Source organism: Lytechinus pictus, chromosome 16 (assembly GCF_037042905.1).
Source record: "Lytechinus pictus isolate F3 Inbred chromosome 16, Lp3.0, whole genome shotgun sequence".
Lineage (NCBI taxonomy): Eukaryota > Metazoa > Echinodermata > Echinoidea > Temnopleuroida > Toxopneustidae > Lytechinus > Lytechinus pictus.
In genome coordinates this window covers 10,812,935-10,831,057 of record NC_087260.1, presented here as the reverse complement: position 1 = coordinate 10,831,057, position 18,123 = coordinate 10,812,935, and the positions used below count along the sequence as shown (strand labels likewise).

Here is an 18,123-nt window from a genome sequence, read left to right as displayed (position 1 = left end):
TGCTTGCTTTATGCTATTGGTATGTGTAGGCCTATAAAATTATCGCGTAAACATTTCTTTAATCTCCATCTAATTGATGAGCAGGAGCAAGATTGTTTCTTTCGCAGCGAGTCGTTTCTTATTATTTTCTTGAGTATTGCGAAACCTTAAAGTCGTCACGCAAAGGTAAAGAAAGATTCTCTTGACAGCGTTAGCGTATCACGTTCCTTTCCCATGTTATTCCTTTCAGACGTCGTCATCTTTGCAAAAAAGGAAAACTCATAGGTTGATGTTTTAAACCACTTCATCCGCTTGAGTTTCGTTTTTATTTGGTCCATAAATCGCCTTTCTATCGTAGTATTTTTTTTAAACTACGCATGAACATCTTCTGGAGTTTTGTTCGATATTTATCCCTTGTGTCTGACCATTTTCATCTGCTGAAGACGAGAAAACGTGATTCTTTTCTAAGATCGCTCAATACTGCACGAGTCGTGGAATTTTCATCAACAAATTAGCTTCTTTTTGCCCTATATGCCATCGAGGGATTTCGATATGCTGCATTTAACGTTCATTTCATGAGTGATATTTTTGTTAAACAATTCGTGATTTCGAGTACAAATTGCAGTTTACATCCTGTAGCTTTGAGGAAGTCACTTCGTCATCACTGCGTCTCAATCCAAGATGGCGGATCCACAGACATAACACTTCTTTACAAAATATTTTCGCGACTCTGGAGTCTGGAGAGTAGTTTCTTCTGCCAGTCAATAAATAACTTTTACTTATTACCGGTCTATTTTAAATGGATTAAGGTAATATGCCTACAAGAGGATCACCCATTGCTTTTGTAACGAATGACAACTTTCACGGTTTTTTAAGCCATGAAATTTTGAGACTTAAGATTATTCTTTTGAGGCTCTATTCGTGAAACAAAAGTGATTTATCTTGTTCGTTAAAGATGTCAATTTTTTTGAAAAACTTACTGATAAAATCGTGTTATAATCCCGGAACTGCGGAACACACTTTCATGTAATAACCTAGGTGAAACATCAAATTTATGGCGGAAATTGCGTTTGAACTTCAACAATTATTCATTCATCAGTCAAATGAAATGTGACAATACATCTACATGCATATCTTTTTTTTTAATTTACCCGAGTTTATTTCCTTGAATTCCAAAGAAAGCATACACACAAATCATCATTGAGGCCTATATCTTTAAATCGTAGCGACTCATGTTAGAATAATCTTTGTTTATTATTGTGACTTTATCAACCATCTTGGGTCGAATAGTAGCGGTGAGAACATTACAAGATGGGAACATTCTAGAATCTCTTTTTTCTCCGCTTCGTGAATGAGGCCATAAATGGAAATCCCTCACGGAGAAAAACCTATCTATTTTACATACACGTATGTTGACGTATGATGTTGAGAACAATAACCAGTAGCGGTTGGGTAATTATTGAAACTCTTGTTTCTCCGATTCGTGAATGAAGTCATAAACGGACATTACTACATGAAGAAAAATCTGCTTTTAATTTGGCTTTACAATTGATGTTGACAACAACAGAATATTCATCATTAAATTTGTAATGGTGAGAACATTCCAGAAACTCCCTTTGCTCTACTTCGTGATATGAGATTTTAAACGGAAACCACTTGATGAAAAAAACCTGCATTTTATTAGGATTTTATTGGTTTTGAGAACAAATTATTCCTCATTAATTTAGTACCGATGGCTATTGCATAGAATCTCCTTTCTTCTGGGACGAGGTTATAAATAGAGGGACATCACTAACACCTGCATTTACGATTCATTGGGATGATTTTTGGATGCTAACAAAAGACAAAAACAAAATGCCGGTCACTGTTGCCAATAGCAACAACGTGGACCATGTTGAAGAGGAACGATATCGACGGACCTCCTTTGGGTCGCTCTCGGCGGTAAGTTCTAATTCTTGTTTTATCTTTTTTTTTGCTATTTCACACCTTTTTCATTTGTGTTTTTTTTTTCGATTTCTCTTCTCAAATAATTATGAGATGTTGCAATTAGCTGATAATTATAATAATAGCTTGAAATGATTGCGTGATTGAGATTGTGTATACTCAGAAAATACCACAAAGAGCTGAAACAGATGAGACGACGAATTTGATTTACGCATTTGCAATGTTATTTTACCCTGTTTATATTCAACTATATTCAACGCAGTCAATTATGTTATAAGTCTTTAACTTTTTAAATGATCCCCTACATTTACGTATACTGTTTCTCTTCTTGTCTGTTTTAAGTATTGTTCAGATTTTGGTTTATTGTTTCGTGTAGTGTATGTTTTCTTTATGCATTGGAATATTCATATGTATATATTGTACTGTATTCTGTAATACCATCTTTACATTGTTTGCATTGTTCTTTTTAAGAAGTGTGGAAATAAATGAATGAATGAATCAATCAATCAATCAAACTACCCCCGTAATTATGTCGCCATTTTATCATTTAATTCACTGATTAAATGTTGCAATAGTATGTTGTTGTTTTTATAAGATAGTTCAAAATTTGCTTGAAATTCGTAGATAACGTTCAGATACCAATATGTGACGTTGTGGACAATTAGTGGAGTATCTAGGAGTTGAATCAGAGGGGGCTCAAATAACCAATTTGAAAAAGAGAGGGGCGCAGGTTGTATAGGGGTGTTGTGGCTCAGTGGATAAGTCTCAGATTTTAAACTACAACGTCCGGGGCTATAGAATCCCAACGTAGCACTCACATCATTTGCAGGGCGTTTATCTACATCTTTCACTCTCCACCCAAGTGTAGTAAATGGGTAGGGGCAATGGCGTAACTACGGGGGCACGTGCCCCCCCCCCCCTTCCATCGGCTGGCCAAAAAATTAAATAAATAGCCGGAGGAAAAGGAGAAAAAAAGAGAAACGTAGTGGGGGAAGAAGAATTTATTGTATATATATCATATTATGTTATATTATATTATACATACCATATTATATAAGAAATATTTCTTTCATCACTTTATGAAAGATAATTTGCTTAGGATGTATATAGGGCCTATGTGTTCATCATTTTGGTAAGTTCTAATTTTGTATACTAAAACTTCCCGTTTTCAAGTAAATATACAACAAATATATTTCCTTGCACTTCGAGTTACTATTGTTTTAGGTAGTGACATGTGTTTTTTCCATTACTATATATTTAAAGTGATTGTCCCCTTTGAAGGTCTGAATATAAAACATTTCCAGTCCGTGCTTACGTTCGCATTAGTTGACTGGCGAGATATGGCTGCTCTTCACGAATTCATAAAAACAGTCCTTAAAATATCCCTTTTCTAGTCAGAATATCAAAAAAAATTCAGCTCGCACTTCGAGCTCGCATCATTTGGTTAGTGAAATACGTATGGTCTTAGTGAGTTCCTATAAACAAGCCTTAGAAGCCCCTCTTCAGGGCTGAATTTCGATAATGTTCAGCTCGCGCTTCGCGCTCGTAATAATTGATTAGTGAGATATGCATCATGTTCATGAATACAAGTGTTTCATGGGTTAGGTGTAATTCTAACGAAAATCAGCAAGCGCTTGCAAGGCGCTCGCATTAGATGACTATGGTGAGATATGTATGCTCTTCACGAATTCCTAAAAATAGTCCTTAAAATGTCCATGTTTAGGGTCAATATATACACAAAAATTTAGCTCGCGCTACGCGCTAGATTTATTTGTTTTGTGAGAGAGGTACGTATCATGATTACAAAAATTTGCTTATAATTTAGGTCTGAACACAAAAATTTACAGCTCGCATAATTTGATAAGTAAGATGCATATCCGTTTAATGGCACAGTCCTCAAAATGTCTCTATTAGGTCAGTATACCTGGCAATCGGCCGCGCTTCGCGCATCCACTTCGTGACTCAAAGGTTTTTGCTAGTGCCCCCCCCCCCCCCGCCGTGACCCACTGTACGCCACTGGGTAGGGGCCTACCAGTAGGAAGCATTTCCTTGAATGCCCGAGTGCCCGATATGAGGAACCGTGCTAAAGCCGTGGCAATAGCATGCAGCGCTTAAAAACATTGCATTAAGCGCTAGATATATTTTCAGTCCTTGCATATTATTATCGCATATTTTTTAAACTTTCTTATCTTAGCTACATTGACATGTATTTTCATCGGGCAATTCTCAAAATATAGAGGGGGCGTACGCCCCTTAATTGCGCCCCGCTTGACAACTGCACATTAACAGTAACAAAATGCACAACGTTCCTGTCAGTCGCGGTCAAGGATCAACCAGACGGGGGCACACGGGGCCCACTTTTCTCCAACATTTTGTGATAAAAACAAAGTCATTTTGAGAGATCAAGCCAAAAATTTGACGCCAGGGTGCGTTTTTTGTATTTTCATTTTTTTCTCACCGGGAGTGGTCCGCCCCTATATCCTCTGCTGCCCCACTGATACCTGTATCATATTTCGTATCGAATAATAACTTTGTTTGGATACATGGTAGCAGATAAATAAATGCGAAATTATATTCAGAAAATTAATGATGAAACCAGAAAAATGTAAAAGTCAGATATTCACATAAGCTGAATAGGCCCTTCTGATGAAGGAATATTGGAGAGAGAAGAATTTTTGTTTAAGTATTGAATTTGGATTTCAGGGAAAAAAAGATAGCTAGACCTTTGTAGATCGATTGAAAATATGATTGTGGTTTTACATTCATGTTCTCAGTATATTGACACCAATGGTGGATCCAGGTGGGGTACATCCTCCCGTGCCGCCTCCCATCCCCCATTGAGAGGCATCAAAAATAGTGTAAAATGTTGTTATGCATCCGCAAGTGAAGTTTTTTCTTCTTTCTTGTCAAATACTTCGTTACATAAATGACATCATTCGCGAATAAACACCCCCTCCCCTCCCTGGAAAATCCTGGATCCGCCCTTTATTGACACTAATAAGAATCAGTTTCCATAGATACAAGTTGTTGTGAATGATGACGTCGTGCTCTTGTATCCTGTTTACTAGACTAGTCATTAACCGTTCTTTCCCCCCAAGGTCGACGATGTCGTACGAAACCTGTTGCTACGACCAAACGACATCAGGAAGTGTCAGGTGAACCCGTTGACGCACCGCGGCAAGCAGATCCAGCTGGGCAAGATGCTGTTGCTGGTCCTGGTCCCGATTACAGCCCTGGCCATCCTTGCGGTCCTGGATCTAAAGAGTATTGCTTACAATAACAGGTGAGCCATGCAGGTTGGCAACTGTGCTGTGTGTGTGTGCCGCCCGTGTGCGTGGGTGTATATGTGTGGGTTTCTTTTTTGATGGGTGTGTGCACGTGTGGGGTGCATCCATAGAGTTAACTCTATGGGTGCATCACTATTTCATGCGTCACTGTTTTTTAGCGGTCCTATTTCTTAAAAAGCTTTTCAGCGATCTGTCTTGTCACACTGATTACAGGTAAATCGTGGTAAAGAAATGTTGTTCATGCACGATCTAAAGTAGATACTGAAGTATTTAGCGTATATATATATATATATATATATATATATATATTTATATATGGCAGTTGTGTTATGTGTGTGTGTGTAGATGTGTCCCCCCCCCCCAAAAAAAAAAAAATCACGACCAAGAAAAACAAGTGAAAAGGACAGGGATAAGGCAGGAATATAATTTTATTAATATTATGTCAAAAGCTATCACAAACTTTTTTGGTAATAAAAGTGTCTAAATTTTTGCTCGCTTGCTTCACTCGCTCACAACTTAAAAAAAAAAATTACGCAATACACCAGAATGAGCCCCCTCGATTTTATTTTGCCTTATTACGCCACTGTACTGTATAGTAGGTACTCAAGTATTAATTAAATATACAGAGAATATATAACCATTCATAGCATTTATATATTTATTTATCTATTTATTTTCACATGTATTTATATATATGGCTGTCGATTGTGTTTATTCACATGGCCACTGTGTAGTAGGTGCTGAAGTATTTAAGGACAAGTCCACCCCAACAAAAAGTTGATTTGAAAAAAGGAAAAAAATACAACAAGCAAAACACTGAAAATTTCATCAAAATCGGATGTAAAATAAGAAAGTTGTGACATTTCAAAGTTTCGCTTAATTTCACAAAACAGTTATATGCACATCCTGATCGGTATGCAAATTGGCAGACTGATGACGTTACCCACTCATTATTTCTTTTGTATTTTATTATATGAAATATTCTAATTTTATCCTCCTTGTCAAGTGAAAAAAAGTTTAATTTCTCCCTGAACATGGGGAATTACCATTATTTTAACAGTTTATGGTTAAGTTAAGTTGGTCCTTATTGTCAAATCTGTAAAAATTGAAATATTATATTATTCAAACAATAAAAAAACAAAAGAAATAGTGAGTGATGGACATCATCGACCCTCTCATTTGCATATCGCTGAGTTGTGCATTTAACTGTTTTGCGAAAAATAAGCGAGACTTAAAATGTCATAACTTTCTTATTTTACATCCGATTTCGATGAAATTTGCAGCGTTATGTTTGTTTGATTTTTCTCTATCGATTCAAATCAACAATTTACTGGGGTGGATTTGACCTTTAATTAAATAAACAGATAATATATAACTATTCATAGCATTTATATATATATATATATATATATATATATATATATATATATATATATATATATTTCTTCATTTATTTATTTATTGTTTGTTTGTTTGTTTGAATGTATTTATTATATGATATATGGTTGTCGATTGTGTTAATTCATACTGTCAACCTTTCGTTTGACAGTATGAATTGCCCTGTCATGATGGTGTGGTTCACGCATGATCTATAGTAGATGTTGAAGTATTATAACTCTCTCATTCCGTGTCACTTTCTTCCCCTCCCCTCTTCATCATTTTTGTCTCCCCCCTCTCTCTCTCTCTCCATCCCCACCCCTCTCTCCTATTTTTGTCCCCTCCCTCTTCTACAGTGTCGATATCGAGATCCGTAACGTCATCCGGTTCAGTCGAAACATCGGTCTCCTCCTCAGCCGGTTGCAACGAGAGCGTGACATGACCGCCCTCTACGTCAGCGTGATTGCACCAAACAGCAAGGCATTCCTGACAGAGACATACCCCTTGACCGACATAGCACTCGATGAACTTCAGGAGTGGCCGGTGGAAACCAGTATTCTCAACGTAAGGAGGGGTAATATCGAAAGGGGTCGAAATCCGTAGTAATGTGTTAACATTCAACCATCTCTACACATAAGGGGGGAATGCAATTGTGGATCCCTCAAATGCATTGTTCGGAGCACCTTTTCGTGCTGAAACTTTGCACCTTATTAACTTTTTGTAACTTTAAACATGAAGTTAGCTATATTGTGCACTTTATAACGGTAGGCTTTGGGAAGGGTTATGCACCTTTTGAACGCAAGAATGAGTGCACCCTACCATGTGCAAACAGGAATGAAAGGGTGCATTTTTGCACCTTGTTTACTTATGGTGCAAGAATGCACCTAAAACGGTTTAGATCTACATCCTATCCTTCATTTAATAAATTTGATAGATAGATAGATAGATAGTAAGTGTGAGTCACCATCAGCTCCTTACACACTTTGTAAAAATAAGCACAATTCAAAACGTCGTTTCTCTCCCATTTTACATCCCATTTTGATGAAACGTTCACTGCTATACCTTTTATTTGTTACCAACTTCTTGATAAGGTGGACTCGGCCTTGAAAATATTGACTTTTGCTTTTTTGAAATAAAGGAAATGGTAATTGAAAAAGTTACTTTTTAAACGTTCTGATAGGAGCTGCCCTTCTTTCGAGAGAAGAACGACTTCAAGGAAAATCTTGAGCGACACCGCCAGCGTCTACACCACGAGAATACCACGGTGTATAGAGAGATCGAATTTTACACCGACATGCTGCAGATCTTCATCGATTGGCTCTACGAGAGCGTCGGGAACTCACAGGGGCACGGCTCATGGCAGATCCTGGTCGCCTACCAGCTCCTCATCGTCAGCAACGTCGATACGGGTATCGAAAGAACACTCGGTAAGTGATGATGTCGACCCCCGACCCCAAACGAAGAAAGCAGTGGGCCGAATTATAATGCACTAATATGTAGCTATTGCTTTCTTCCAGGGAGGGGGGGGGGCAGATATATTCCGCAATGAAAGTATATCTTTTTGAGTTTATTTTAGCAAAAGTTTCTCTCGATTGTCACTTGTTAACGAAAGAAGTTGAACTAAAAAGTAGACCTGCACTTCTTGTCTGGAATGTTTGATTTTTTATGGGGGGGGGGGGGGGGTGATAGACATTTACTATAACGACTTTTGGTTATGATTAGCACGGAACAAGAAGACAGGTTTAAATATTTTTTTAAATTACTATCACATCTATCTGAAATAGGTGCAGTTTTCTACACCCTCGGTGGTTTTGAGAGGCACGAAGATTATGTCTGGTATATGGAAAAATACAACGTGGGCTCTTGGAACTTTGCGGCATCCAAAAGGTACTCCCCGCTCATCCAACAATTCTACGAAAGAGAGGTATGCATTTTCAAATAATTTCAAAGTTCAAATGTGAAAGTTTATATCTACATATCCGTAGAAATTAAACAAAGAACAATTTGCGAGATACACATGTGAAATCGCACCAAATACAATATTGGATGGACAACCACGTAGATTCGAGCTTTTTCGTGGAATTCTATGTGCAGATTTGGTAACTGATCGTTTGTGTAAATTCTTATATTGCTCTTCATGAAAATACTGTAGGTTTCGTGAAAGATACCAATTTCCCCTTAAAATAGCATTGCATATATGCCATTCAGTTCATTGTATATTCATTTTATTATTTCTTGCTCCTTGTGAAAACCTTTTTTCAATAATATGCTAGCAGCCTAATTCATTCAATTCATTCATTTTGTCAAATATTTCGTGTAAATTCTGGCAAAACTATTGAATTTTATAATCTTGATATATAAACAAGATATATTATATCACTAAATTGTTATTTTGTTTGATTTACCGTATATGTTATGCTTATTTCATATATGTTACTTTTTATTGTATATGGACCCATGGAAGAACAGTATTGTCATGTCGACTAAACTGAATATGGGCTATCCATCCGTTTTGCACTTTTTTTGTTTTTATACGGAAAACAAATACTATACCAAACTATACTATAATAATTTTTTTTTAATCACTCAAAATACTCGAATTCTTTTTAAGAGGTTATCATCCATGTGTTTGTTTCCTGAATGAAATAAAAGGAGGCAATTAAGTGTTAAATCATGAATAGAAAAGTACAGGATTAATTCCAAAATCTGTAGTAGGTTTAATTGAGCATCATCGTCGTCACCATCACCTCCTACATCATTATCATCATCATCATCATCATCACGGCGGTCATCACTATCACGATCTTGATCATCGTCGTCATCGTCGTCGTCATCGTTCGTCATCATCATCATTGTCATCATTATCATCCGCACACCACCGTCACCACCACCACCATCATTATCGTCATCATGATAATTTTTACCATCATCACTATCATCACCATCATTATCATCATTATCATCATCATCATCATCATCATCATCATCGACATTATAATCGTCATCATCACCACGATCATCATCATCGTCGTCGTAATCATTACCATCATCATCCATAATCACCACATATGATCTTCGTATCCCAGAACTGAAAGAGGTAATCTGTTTTAGGTGTACTCGTGCGTTAGTTTTTGTTTTCTTCAAAGGTTCTGTTTGCAACTACGAATCAAATCTCACAAATATTCTAATAACTTTATTCTTATTTTCTTCTCCAAATATAGATGCGGAATATAGCAGATTTTGCCAATTTTACGCTCACTATTCTTGATATGAGGAAAGAGATTCTAGAGAATTCAGTGGAAAGTACCCAACCGAACTTCGAAAGTGCTACACTTTGGTTTGATAGTATGACGGTAGGTTTTTTGCAATGGATTTTTCGTTTATGTCGTTTATTCGTTCGTGAGTTTGTTCGTGTACTCGTTTATTCGTTCGTTTTTCCGTTCGTACATTTGTTAATTATTTTGTTTATTCATTTTTTGTTTGTCGTTCGTTCGTTTGTTCGTTTCTCAGATCGTTTTAAATTGCAGTTTTTTTTAAAGACCTACATACCTGTTGTTTGATTCATTTTGTTTGTCATTTTGTCGAAGCACAAGAGTTTATAAAAACAGTATGCGCTCAAATAGTATTTCAACATATTGACTTTTTCTTTTTCACTTGAAAAAGTTATTGGAACTTCGAAATGACCGACCCGCTCTCTCTCCCTCTCCCTCCCAATCTCTCTCCCTCTCTACTCTATCCCCTCCCTCTCTCTCTCTCTCTCTCTCTTGTCCAGGTCTATATCGACATACTAGAGAAGGTTCAGAAGAATATGGCCGATGAGATCTTGACCCGACTCGAGAAGGAGCTTGAGGACGACACTGAAAACATCGCCGTCAGCATCTTCCTCGTGGTAGTCGTCATCATAATGTGTCCGCTCACCCTCCGGGCGATCTGGTCATTGACCACAGTCTTACAAAACTACGCCCTTACGCTGGCAACACAGACCAAGGTATCATACACACGCCCTGCTGGAAAGATCACAGTGTCACAGAGTGTGTTCACAGTGTTTTTAGAGGGTGTTCACAGTATTAAGAGTATCAGTGTCCACAGTGTGTTAACAGTGTATTCTCAGTGTGAATTTTCACCGTGTGTTCATAGTATGTTCAAAGTTAGAGTATTACACAGTGTGTCCACAGTGTGAGTTCTCACAGTGTGTTCACAGTGCGAATGTTCAAAGGGGTGTGCGAAGCTTGAGTGTCACACAGTGTGTCCACGGTGTGAGTGTTCACAGTGTGTTCACATCTTCAGAGTGTCACATAGTGTGTCCATGGTGTAAGTGTTCACAGTGTGTTCGAAGCTTGAGTGTCACACAGTGTGTCCACGGTGTGAGTGTTCAAAGTGTGTTCAAAGCTTGAGAGTGTCACACAGTGTGTCCACGGTGTGAGTGTTCAAAGTGTGTTCAAAGCTTCAGAGGATCATACAGTGTGTCCACAGTGTGAGTGTTCAGTGTGTTCAAAGCTCCAGAGTGTCACACAGTCTGTCCACGGTGTGAGTGTTCAAAGTGTTTTCAAAGCTTCAGAGTGTCACACGGTGTGAGTGTTCAAAGTGTGTTCAAAGCTTCAGAGGATCATACATTGTGTACACGGTGTGAGTGTTGAAAGTGTGTTCAAAGCTTGAGTGTCACACAGTGTGTCCACGGTGAGAGTGTTCAAAATGTGTTCAAAGCTTGAGAGTGTCACACGGTGTGTCCACGGTGTGAATGTTCAAAGTGTGTTCAAAGCTTCAGAGGATCATACAATGTGTCCACGGTGTGAGTGTTCAGTGTGTTCAAAGCTTCAGAGGATCATACAGTGTGCCCACGGTGAGAGTGTTCAAAGTGTGCTCAAAGCTTCAGAGTGTCACACAGTGTGTCCACGGTGTGAGTGTTCAAAGTGTGTTCAAAGCTTGAGAATGTCACACGGTGTGTCCACGGTGTGAGTGTTCAAAGTGTGTTCAAAGCTTGAGAGTGTCACACAGTGTGTCCACGGTGTGAGTGTTCAAAGTGTGTTCAAAGCTTCAGAGGATCATACAATGTGTCCACGGTGTGAGTGTTCAGTGTGTTCAAAGCTTCAGAGGATCATACAGTGTGTCCACGGTGAGAGTGTTCAAAGTGTGCTCAAAGCTTCAGAGTGTCACACAGTGTGTCCACGGTGTGAGTGTTCAAAGTGGGTTCAAAGCTTGAGAATGTCACACGGTGTGTCCACGGTGTGAGTGTTCAAAGTGTGTTCAAAGCTTGAGAGTGTCACACAGTGTGTCCACGGTGTGAGTGTTCAAAGTGTGTTCAAAGCTTCAGAGTGTCAAACAGTGTGTCCACTGTGTGAGTGTTCAAAGTCTGTTCACTAATAAATAATGTGAAGATGTGATTCATACTTATTTGGGATTTTCAGCTTTCCAGTTAGTGATTAACACTAGTAATTATCCATCACCATGTTAAATGTAATCCTTGTTTGAATTATTATATTTGAAAAAAAAAACACGATAGTCCGTACTCAGTGATGTTCTATCGGGAATTGGACCCGTTTCATAAAGAATTTATTGTAACTTTGAGACATTAGTGTGACCATCGTGGAAACCTTTTGATTGGCTACTTACTACCATGGTAGTTGCCAATTTGCCATAATAGCACAGTACCATACTTTTATGAAACGAATCCACGAGGGGGAGGGGGGGGGGCACCCATAAATCAATGTGATATTTGTTTTAAAATCATCTATTCCATGTCCGTCATTGCCTAGGAACTCAACAAGGAGAAAAAGCGATCCACTTACCTTCTTAATTCGATGTTGCCGCCTTCGGTTGCTCTACGGTTGATGAATACGGAAGGCGTGAATGGTGAACTGTACGAGTCAGCCTCGGTCATGTTTGCCGACATCGCCGGTTTCAGTCGGCTCTGTGGACGAAGCGCCCCGATGGAGGTAAATAACCGGGGGTAATCCGACCATGGATGCCGGTTTGAACCGGGTATTTGAATTAACGGGAATAAAACGTAATAGATGGTGAATATTTTTAAGATTTTCGAAGGGGAGGGGGGGGGGGGGCTAAATAGCGAACTAAAAACAAGACAGGGGATGGCAAACTCTATGAATCGATCTTAGTCGTTTGTCAACATCGCCGGCTCCAGTCGGTTTTGAGGACGAATCAGCTCCCCGATGGAGGTAACTATCCGTGGCGTAAATTTGACATGGCCATGGACTGTGTATACCGGGTGTTTGAATCGGCGGAAATGAAATATGATACTTGGCGAATTGTTTTACGACTTTCAAAAGGGAAAACCAAATAGGGAACTGTCTGAAACAAGACAAGAACAAAAGTCGGATATTTTTTTCTATCCGAATCATCTATCTTCGTGATATCAAAACTCTCTGATGAATTGGAAAATATACCTTCTTTGCTTCAATGGAAAACATTCTCCATCGTCTTCATATCATACTTCGGTAAAGGAAAACAAAATCACCGTGGTATCAACACCACCACATACCGTATGTGATGGTGTTCAAATTTTGTTACGATGATTACAATAATGAAGATATTAGGATGAGAGAGAACTGTTCAGAATACCTACCAAGGTATAAGCCTTGCGTGATGCCCATCCTATATATCAACTTTAATCAATTCAACCACTGAGCAGACTGATAAAGATATATTCGTAAATAGTGTAAGTTTTAAAGGACAAGTCCAGGCCGGCTTAAAAAGGTGTTTTACCGAAAGACAAAAATATGAGATACCCAAAAATAGTTTTCTTTTCGAAAATTGGTCATCGGGAGATTTTTAATGATTTTTTAAAGATTGTGTTAAAATCGGGTTAGAAAATTTCGAAAGAGGCTGTTCTACCCCACAATGCATTGCGACGCGATTTTCTGTGACGTAGGGCACTCACTATGATTTGGGTCAACAGACTTCCGCTCTCTCGCTAAGAAACGATGCGATTCTACTAGCTTTGCACTCGTAGCGCGCGCTAGCGCGAGATCTAGCAGCGAGCCGTGTTGTGCGACACTGCCCTCGATCTCGACCGGTATAATCTCGCCCGCCGAGCAAAATTTATTCGTAGACCAATTCTCGGTACTTTACGAAGATATATTTTATTATATGTATTTTAATAGTGATGAATGACGTTTACAGCGACGGGTATACATCAAATTGTATTACAAGGTATCTACATAACTTTTTAGACCATATTCCTGAATTTATCAGTCAATTTTGTTGCTGAGTTTGATCGGGCGAACTCGACCCACGTACGCACTGTGACTGAATTTGATCTAGCCGATACCAGTACCGGTACAGTATACAGTACATGTACACACCTCATACAAGCTTTCTGCGTTTGCTGTTTTTACATCAATCAACTTGCGACATCGATTTTAGACCGTTTGTTTATCATTTACAGTATATTCCCTCGAATCGGAGTTTTGGAAATTTTCTTATTTTATATCTATGGTGCAGTAGACAATGGCTGGACCTCCTGGATTCGCGTTCCAGCCAGAATGGGACATAAATGAAGCACCAGTCGTAGGAAATGGATACCCTGCTGCCGCGGACGAAGACCCTGATCCAGAGGCTATCGCCCAGGCCCAGGCAGAGGCAAGGCTTGCCAACAACGAGTGGTGTGGCTGTGGCAACTGTGTTGTGATGCCCACAGCTATTGAATGTATTTGTTGCAGAGAAATAGCAAGGTGCTTGGACCTTCAGGCTCATGGTTGTGTCAGAGACCACGAAGATTTTGTTAGAGTATGTCTAACGAGAGTAGTATTGCGTGTTTTCAACGTTGCTCGGAGGGACATTCGCGGACACAGAGCCCGTGCACGTGTTAGAGGAAGAGCCCCAAACCAAGAACTTGACAACAAGTAAGTTAGATTCATATTCATAAAGTGAAAGGGCATACCGTATATAAATGAATGTCTTATTCTGTGTAGTGTGCACATAGACCATGTAGATGTTTTACTAAAAATAAAATCTACCCGTATGTATCTGTACTACAAAGTATAATAAGACGGGCAGTCGATGGGTGGAAATCCAAGGGGGGAAAATGCGAAAATCTGAAATGTAGATGTATAATTACCGGTACATGTATAAATCCATGGCCATGCTAGCCATTGACATGACGTTACCTTAATAAAGATGGCTAAACAAAGTAAAAATCTCATCAAAACTGGAGCAAAATAGGCCGTGAATGGATTTCTATTAATTTTTTTTTATTAATCTGGCCTTTCATTGTACTTGGAGATCAATAATAGAAAAACACTGTTATCCCATGATTTCGTACTCATCATCAATATCTTCATGTAACAATACCCATGGTGCAAGAGACTGAGTACATGAGCTGGTAATGGTATTGTTTTTATTTTTTTTTTTGCTTTAAAAATTTGGAGCCACAACTGCACAGAATCATATGATTAAATTTACTTTGATGTAAATTATTATAATTTCCATTAATTTTGTTTCCATTTATTTTTTTTATTCATAGGTCGTATCGTTATGCCAGCTATAGGCTTTTTACGTACCTGGTGCATGGGTACCTTGGAAGGGGCGTCCGGAAAGTCATACCCTCCTGTGTTGTTTCAAGGATCCGCCAGGAATTCCCACAGCCATCAGGGGTCTATATAGGATTTCGGCGCGGGGAGGACAACGAAGACATTGAAGTTCCTGAACACCATGCAATTTAGCTACTTTTTTTTTTTTTTTACTTCAGAATGGTACAAGAGACAGTGAAATTTCTTTTTATTTTGTTTTACCCATTAGTATCCCATTAATTATTAGTATATTACCCATTAAGTAGTATATTGGCAAGTGAATTTTTGATAGGGGAAGGAGAAGATGACTTGAATGATATACAGTGGAATAATGTAGGTTATGATGTAGTCATAGTCATACATCTCTTCCTTTTATTTTCCCCTTTTTCTGCCTTGTTTTACCCATTTATTAGTATCCCATACATTGGCAAGTGAATTTTTGAGAGGGGAAGGGAAAGATGACTTGAATGATATACAGTGGAATAATGTAGGTTATGATGTAGTCATACATCCCTTTATTTTGTTCCCCTTTTTCTGCCCACATGTCCCAATTTTTTCCAGTACCATACATGTAGTCTACAGATTTTCCCAGAAAGTTACATAAGTATGTTTACTCGTGTGTCTGATGCATCACTGTGGTGGTGTATGATCCGATGTGCTGTAGGAATACGCAATGTGACCAATTTATTTTTTTTTGTGATAGCTTTAGCTATGTTACTAAAATTATGTACACGATATCACTTCCTTTGTATTTTCATTCATCACTAAAATTGTTGGTTTGTAGAAGATTTTAGACCGATGCCGACATGAAGGTGTTATGGTGCCTGATTGCCTGTTGATAATGTTTATTTTGATGCAAGAGTTTGGATACAGTTTATATTCATGAGGTCATGGCATGCAAGTTATTGTGTATGGTATTTGTAACAGGATTCTGTTCTGTTCTATTACATGTAGGATAAAAACAAAAATATACAGTATATTAGAGCCTTATCTTGTACATGTACATTGCTAGATTTCCACAGCTGACACTACCTTTGCACTTACATGTTTGTGATTTCAAAACCAATAAAACTCATAAATATTTTTTTTAAATCTTTGTACATACATGATGTATGTACAAAGATAAAAAAAAAATTATTTATGAGTTTTATTGGTTTTGAAATCACAAACATGTAAGTGCAAAGGTAGTGTCAGCTGTGGAAATCTAGCAATGGCCATAATTTTTCCTTCCTATGGTAAGAGTTGAACACATTTATTAATAAATAACAGACACAGAGGACGCATATTTTATATATAACACTAGTAAATACTTTGAATTTGTATGTCTACCTAGATGTTGGTATTGTTACATGTAGGTGTCCAGAGTCTTTAGACATGTCTGTAGCGAGATAAATTGCGAATATTCGTCATATTTATGATTATGGTTTAGATCATAATAAATTAGTATTGGTGTGTATTAGTGTTGTTCATGTATATATCCATTAAGTTTGTCCATGAAATATTAGAGAATATATTTGTAGGGTCTCAACTACACTTTTTTAATGAAATGATATAAGAAAATGCCTCTTACATGTACATTCATATCAACTTGTGTTATACAATGTACTTTGTACCCGAGATACGTGTATTACCAGGTTCGTTGCCAATTGTCAATTCATGAATACCCCTTTATTTACAAGTCACATTGTTTTTAGTAATATATACATGTACATGCAAAGTTTACATGTACATGAATGTTCAGAGAAATAAAGCATGAATTACAGGACATTTTGACTTATATTTATATATATGTACTGGTAATGTATTCTTGCAAGGTCAAAATTAAAGATGGATGAAGAAGAGACACAGAAATAAGGAAAATAGTAAGGTGAGGTGGAAGAAGCAGGACAGAGAAGGGATGAGGTACATGTATAAGAACGCAAGAGAGAAAGATTTGGTGTGATGGGAGAAAGTAAGGGAGAAATCGGGTTTGGAAATTTGGAAAGCAAGATGGACGTGGCAGGGGAATGAAAGAAAGTAAGCGAGAGATGGGGTGGGGGTAATGGTCAAAAGCAAGAGGGAGGAGGGGTGCAGGAATGGAAAAAGTAAGAGGGAAGGGTAGGTGTGGAAGAAAGCAAGAGAGAAATGGGCAGGGAATGGAAAACCAAGCAAGGATGCGGATAGGGGAATGGAGGTAAGCAAGAGAGCCAGGGTAGGGGGATGGAAGAAAGTGAAAGATGGGGTGGGATAATGGTTGGAAGCAAGAGGGAGGAGGGGTACAGGAAAGAAAAAGGAAGAGGGAAGGGTTGGTGTGGAAGAGAAAAAAGAGAAATGGGGTGGGGAGTGGAGGAAAGCACGAGACGGAAGGGGGATGGAATAAAACAAGGCAAGAGAATTGGGATCATTGGAAGAATCCAAAACAAGGTCGGGGAAATGCAAGATAAAAATTTGGGATGGAAGAATGAAAGAGAGGGATTGGGAAGGGGTAGGCAGAAATAAGGGATGGAAGAAAGCAAGAGTAAATGATCGGTAAAGTGGGTATAAAACAGAGCATAATAAAAAAAAACATGGCACTGGCTTTGAAATGGTCTTGGAAGGGGTTGGGGCTGAGCCAAAAATCTATTCAGATTGCAATTTTCACGATTTATACATGGTTTTGGTAAAATTTCACCCCCCCCCCCCCCCCGTTCCCGATTCCACAGCCCTTGTAAAATACTACGAGGACAATTCACAATGGTCTCTTAAAAGTTTAAACTTTCCATTATTTTAGGCCTTTTGATATGAACAGAAGGTTGGTACTGCAATTTTGTTAAATAGTATGAATAAATTTTAATAAAGGATTAGGTGCTGTATGAGCATAATTTTGTTGGAGCTATGAAAACTAATAAGACAAAGTTATATCATTTTTTACAATTTTTTGTCTTCACCACTATCACATATCACCACCACTTCAATCTTCTTCACCACCATCGTCATCCAAACATCACCATTTTCAAAACAAACTCTTATCGAATGCTTCTAATCAAACTCTT

The 18,123-nt window shown here is 38.3% G+C and overlaps 2 protein-coding genes across 2 annotated transcripts; both read left to right on the top strand.

Moving 5' to 3' along the window:
- Window positions 1-135: 135 nt before the first annotated feature.
- LOC129278842 (uncharacterized) lies at window positions 136-12,538 on the top strand. The gene is made up of 8 exons (XM_064111602.1): window positions 136-1,920; window positions 5,022-5,206; window positions 6,944-7,151; window positions 7,768-8,014; window positions 8,372-8,511; window positions 9,809-9,940; window positions 10,360-10,575; window positions 12,341-12,538. Exons 1-8 carry the CDS (start codon window positions 1,810-1,812, stop codon window positions 12,536-12,538), a joined length of 1,437 nt encoding a protein of 478 aa, XP_063967672.1. The 5' UTR covers window positions 136-1,809.
- A 1,371-nt stretch (window positions 12,539-13,909) lies between these two features.
- LOC129265869 (P2X purinoceptor 7-like) lies at window positions 13,910-16,877 on the top strand. The gene is made up of 2 exons (XM_054903789.2): window positions 13,910-14,446; window positions 15,067-16,877. The coding sequence occupies exons 1-2, from the start codon at window positions 14,052-14,054 to the stop codon at window positions 15,263-15,265; spliced, it is 594 nt and encodes a 197-aa protein (XP_054759764.2). The 5' UTR covers window positions 13,910-14,051; the 3' UTR covers window positions 15,266-16,877.
- The last annotated feature ends 1,246 nt before the right edge of the window (window positions 16,878-18,123 follow it).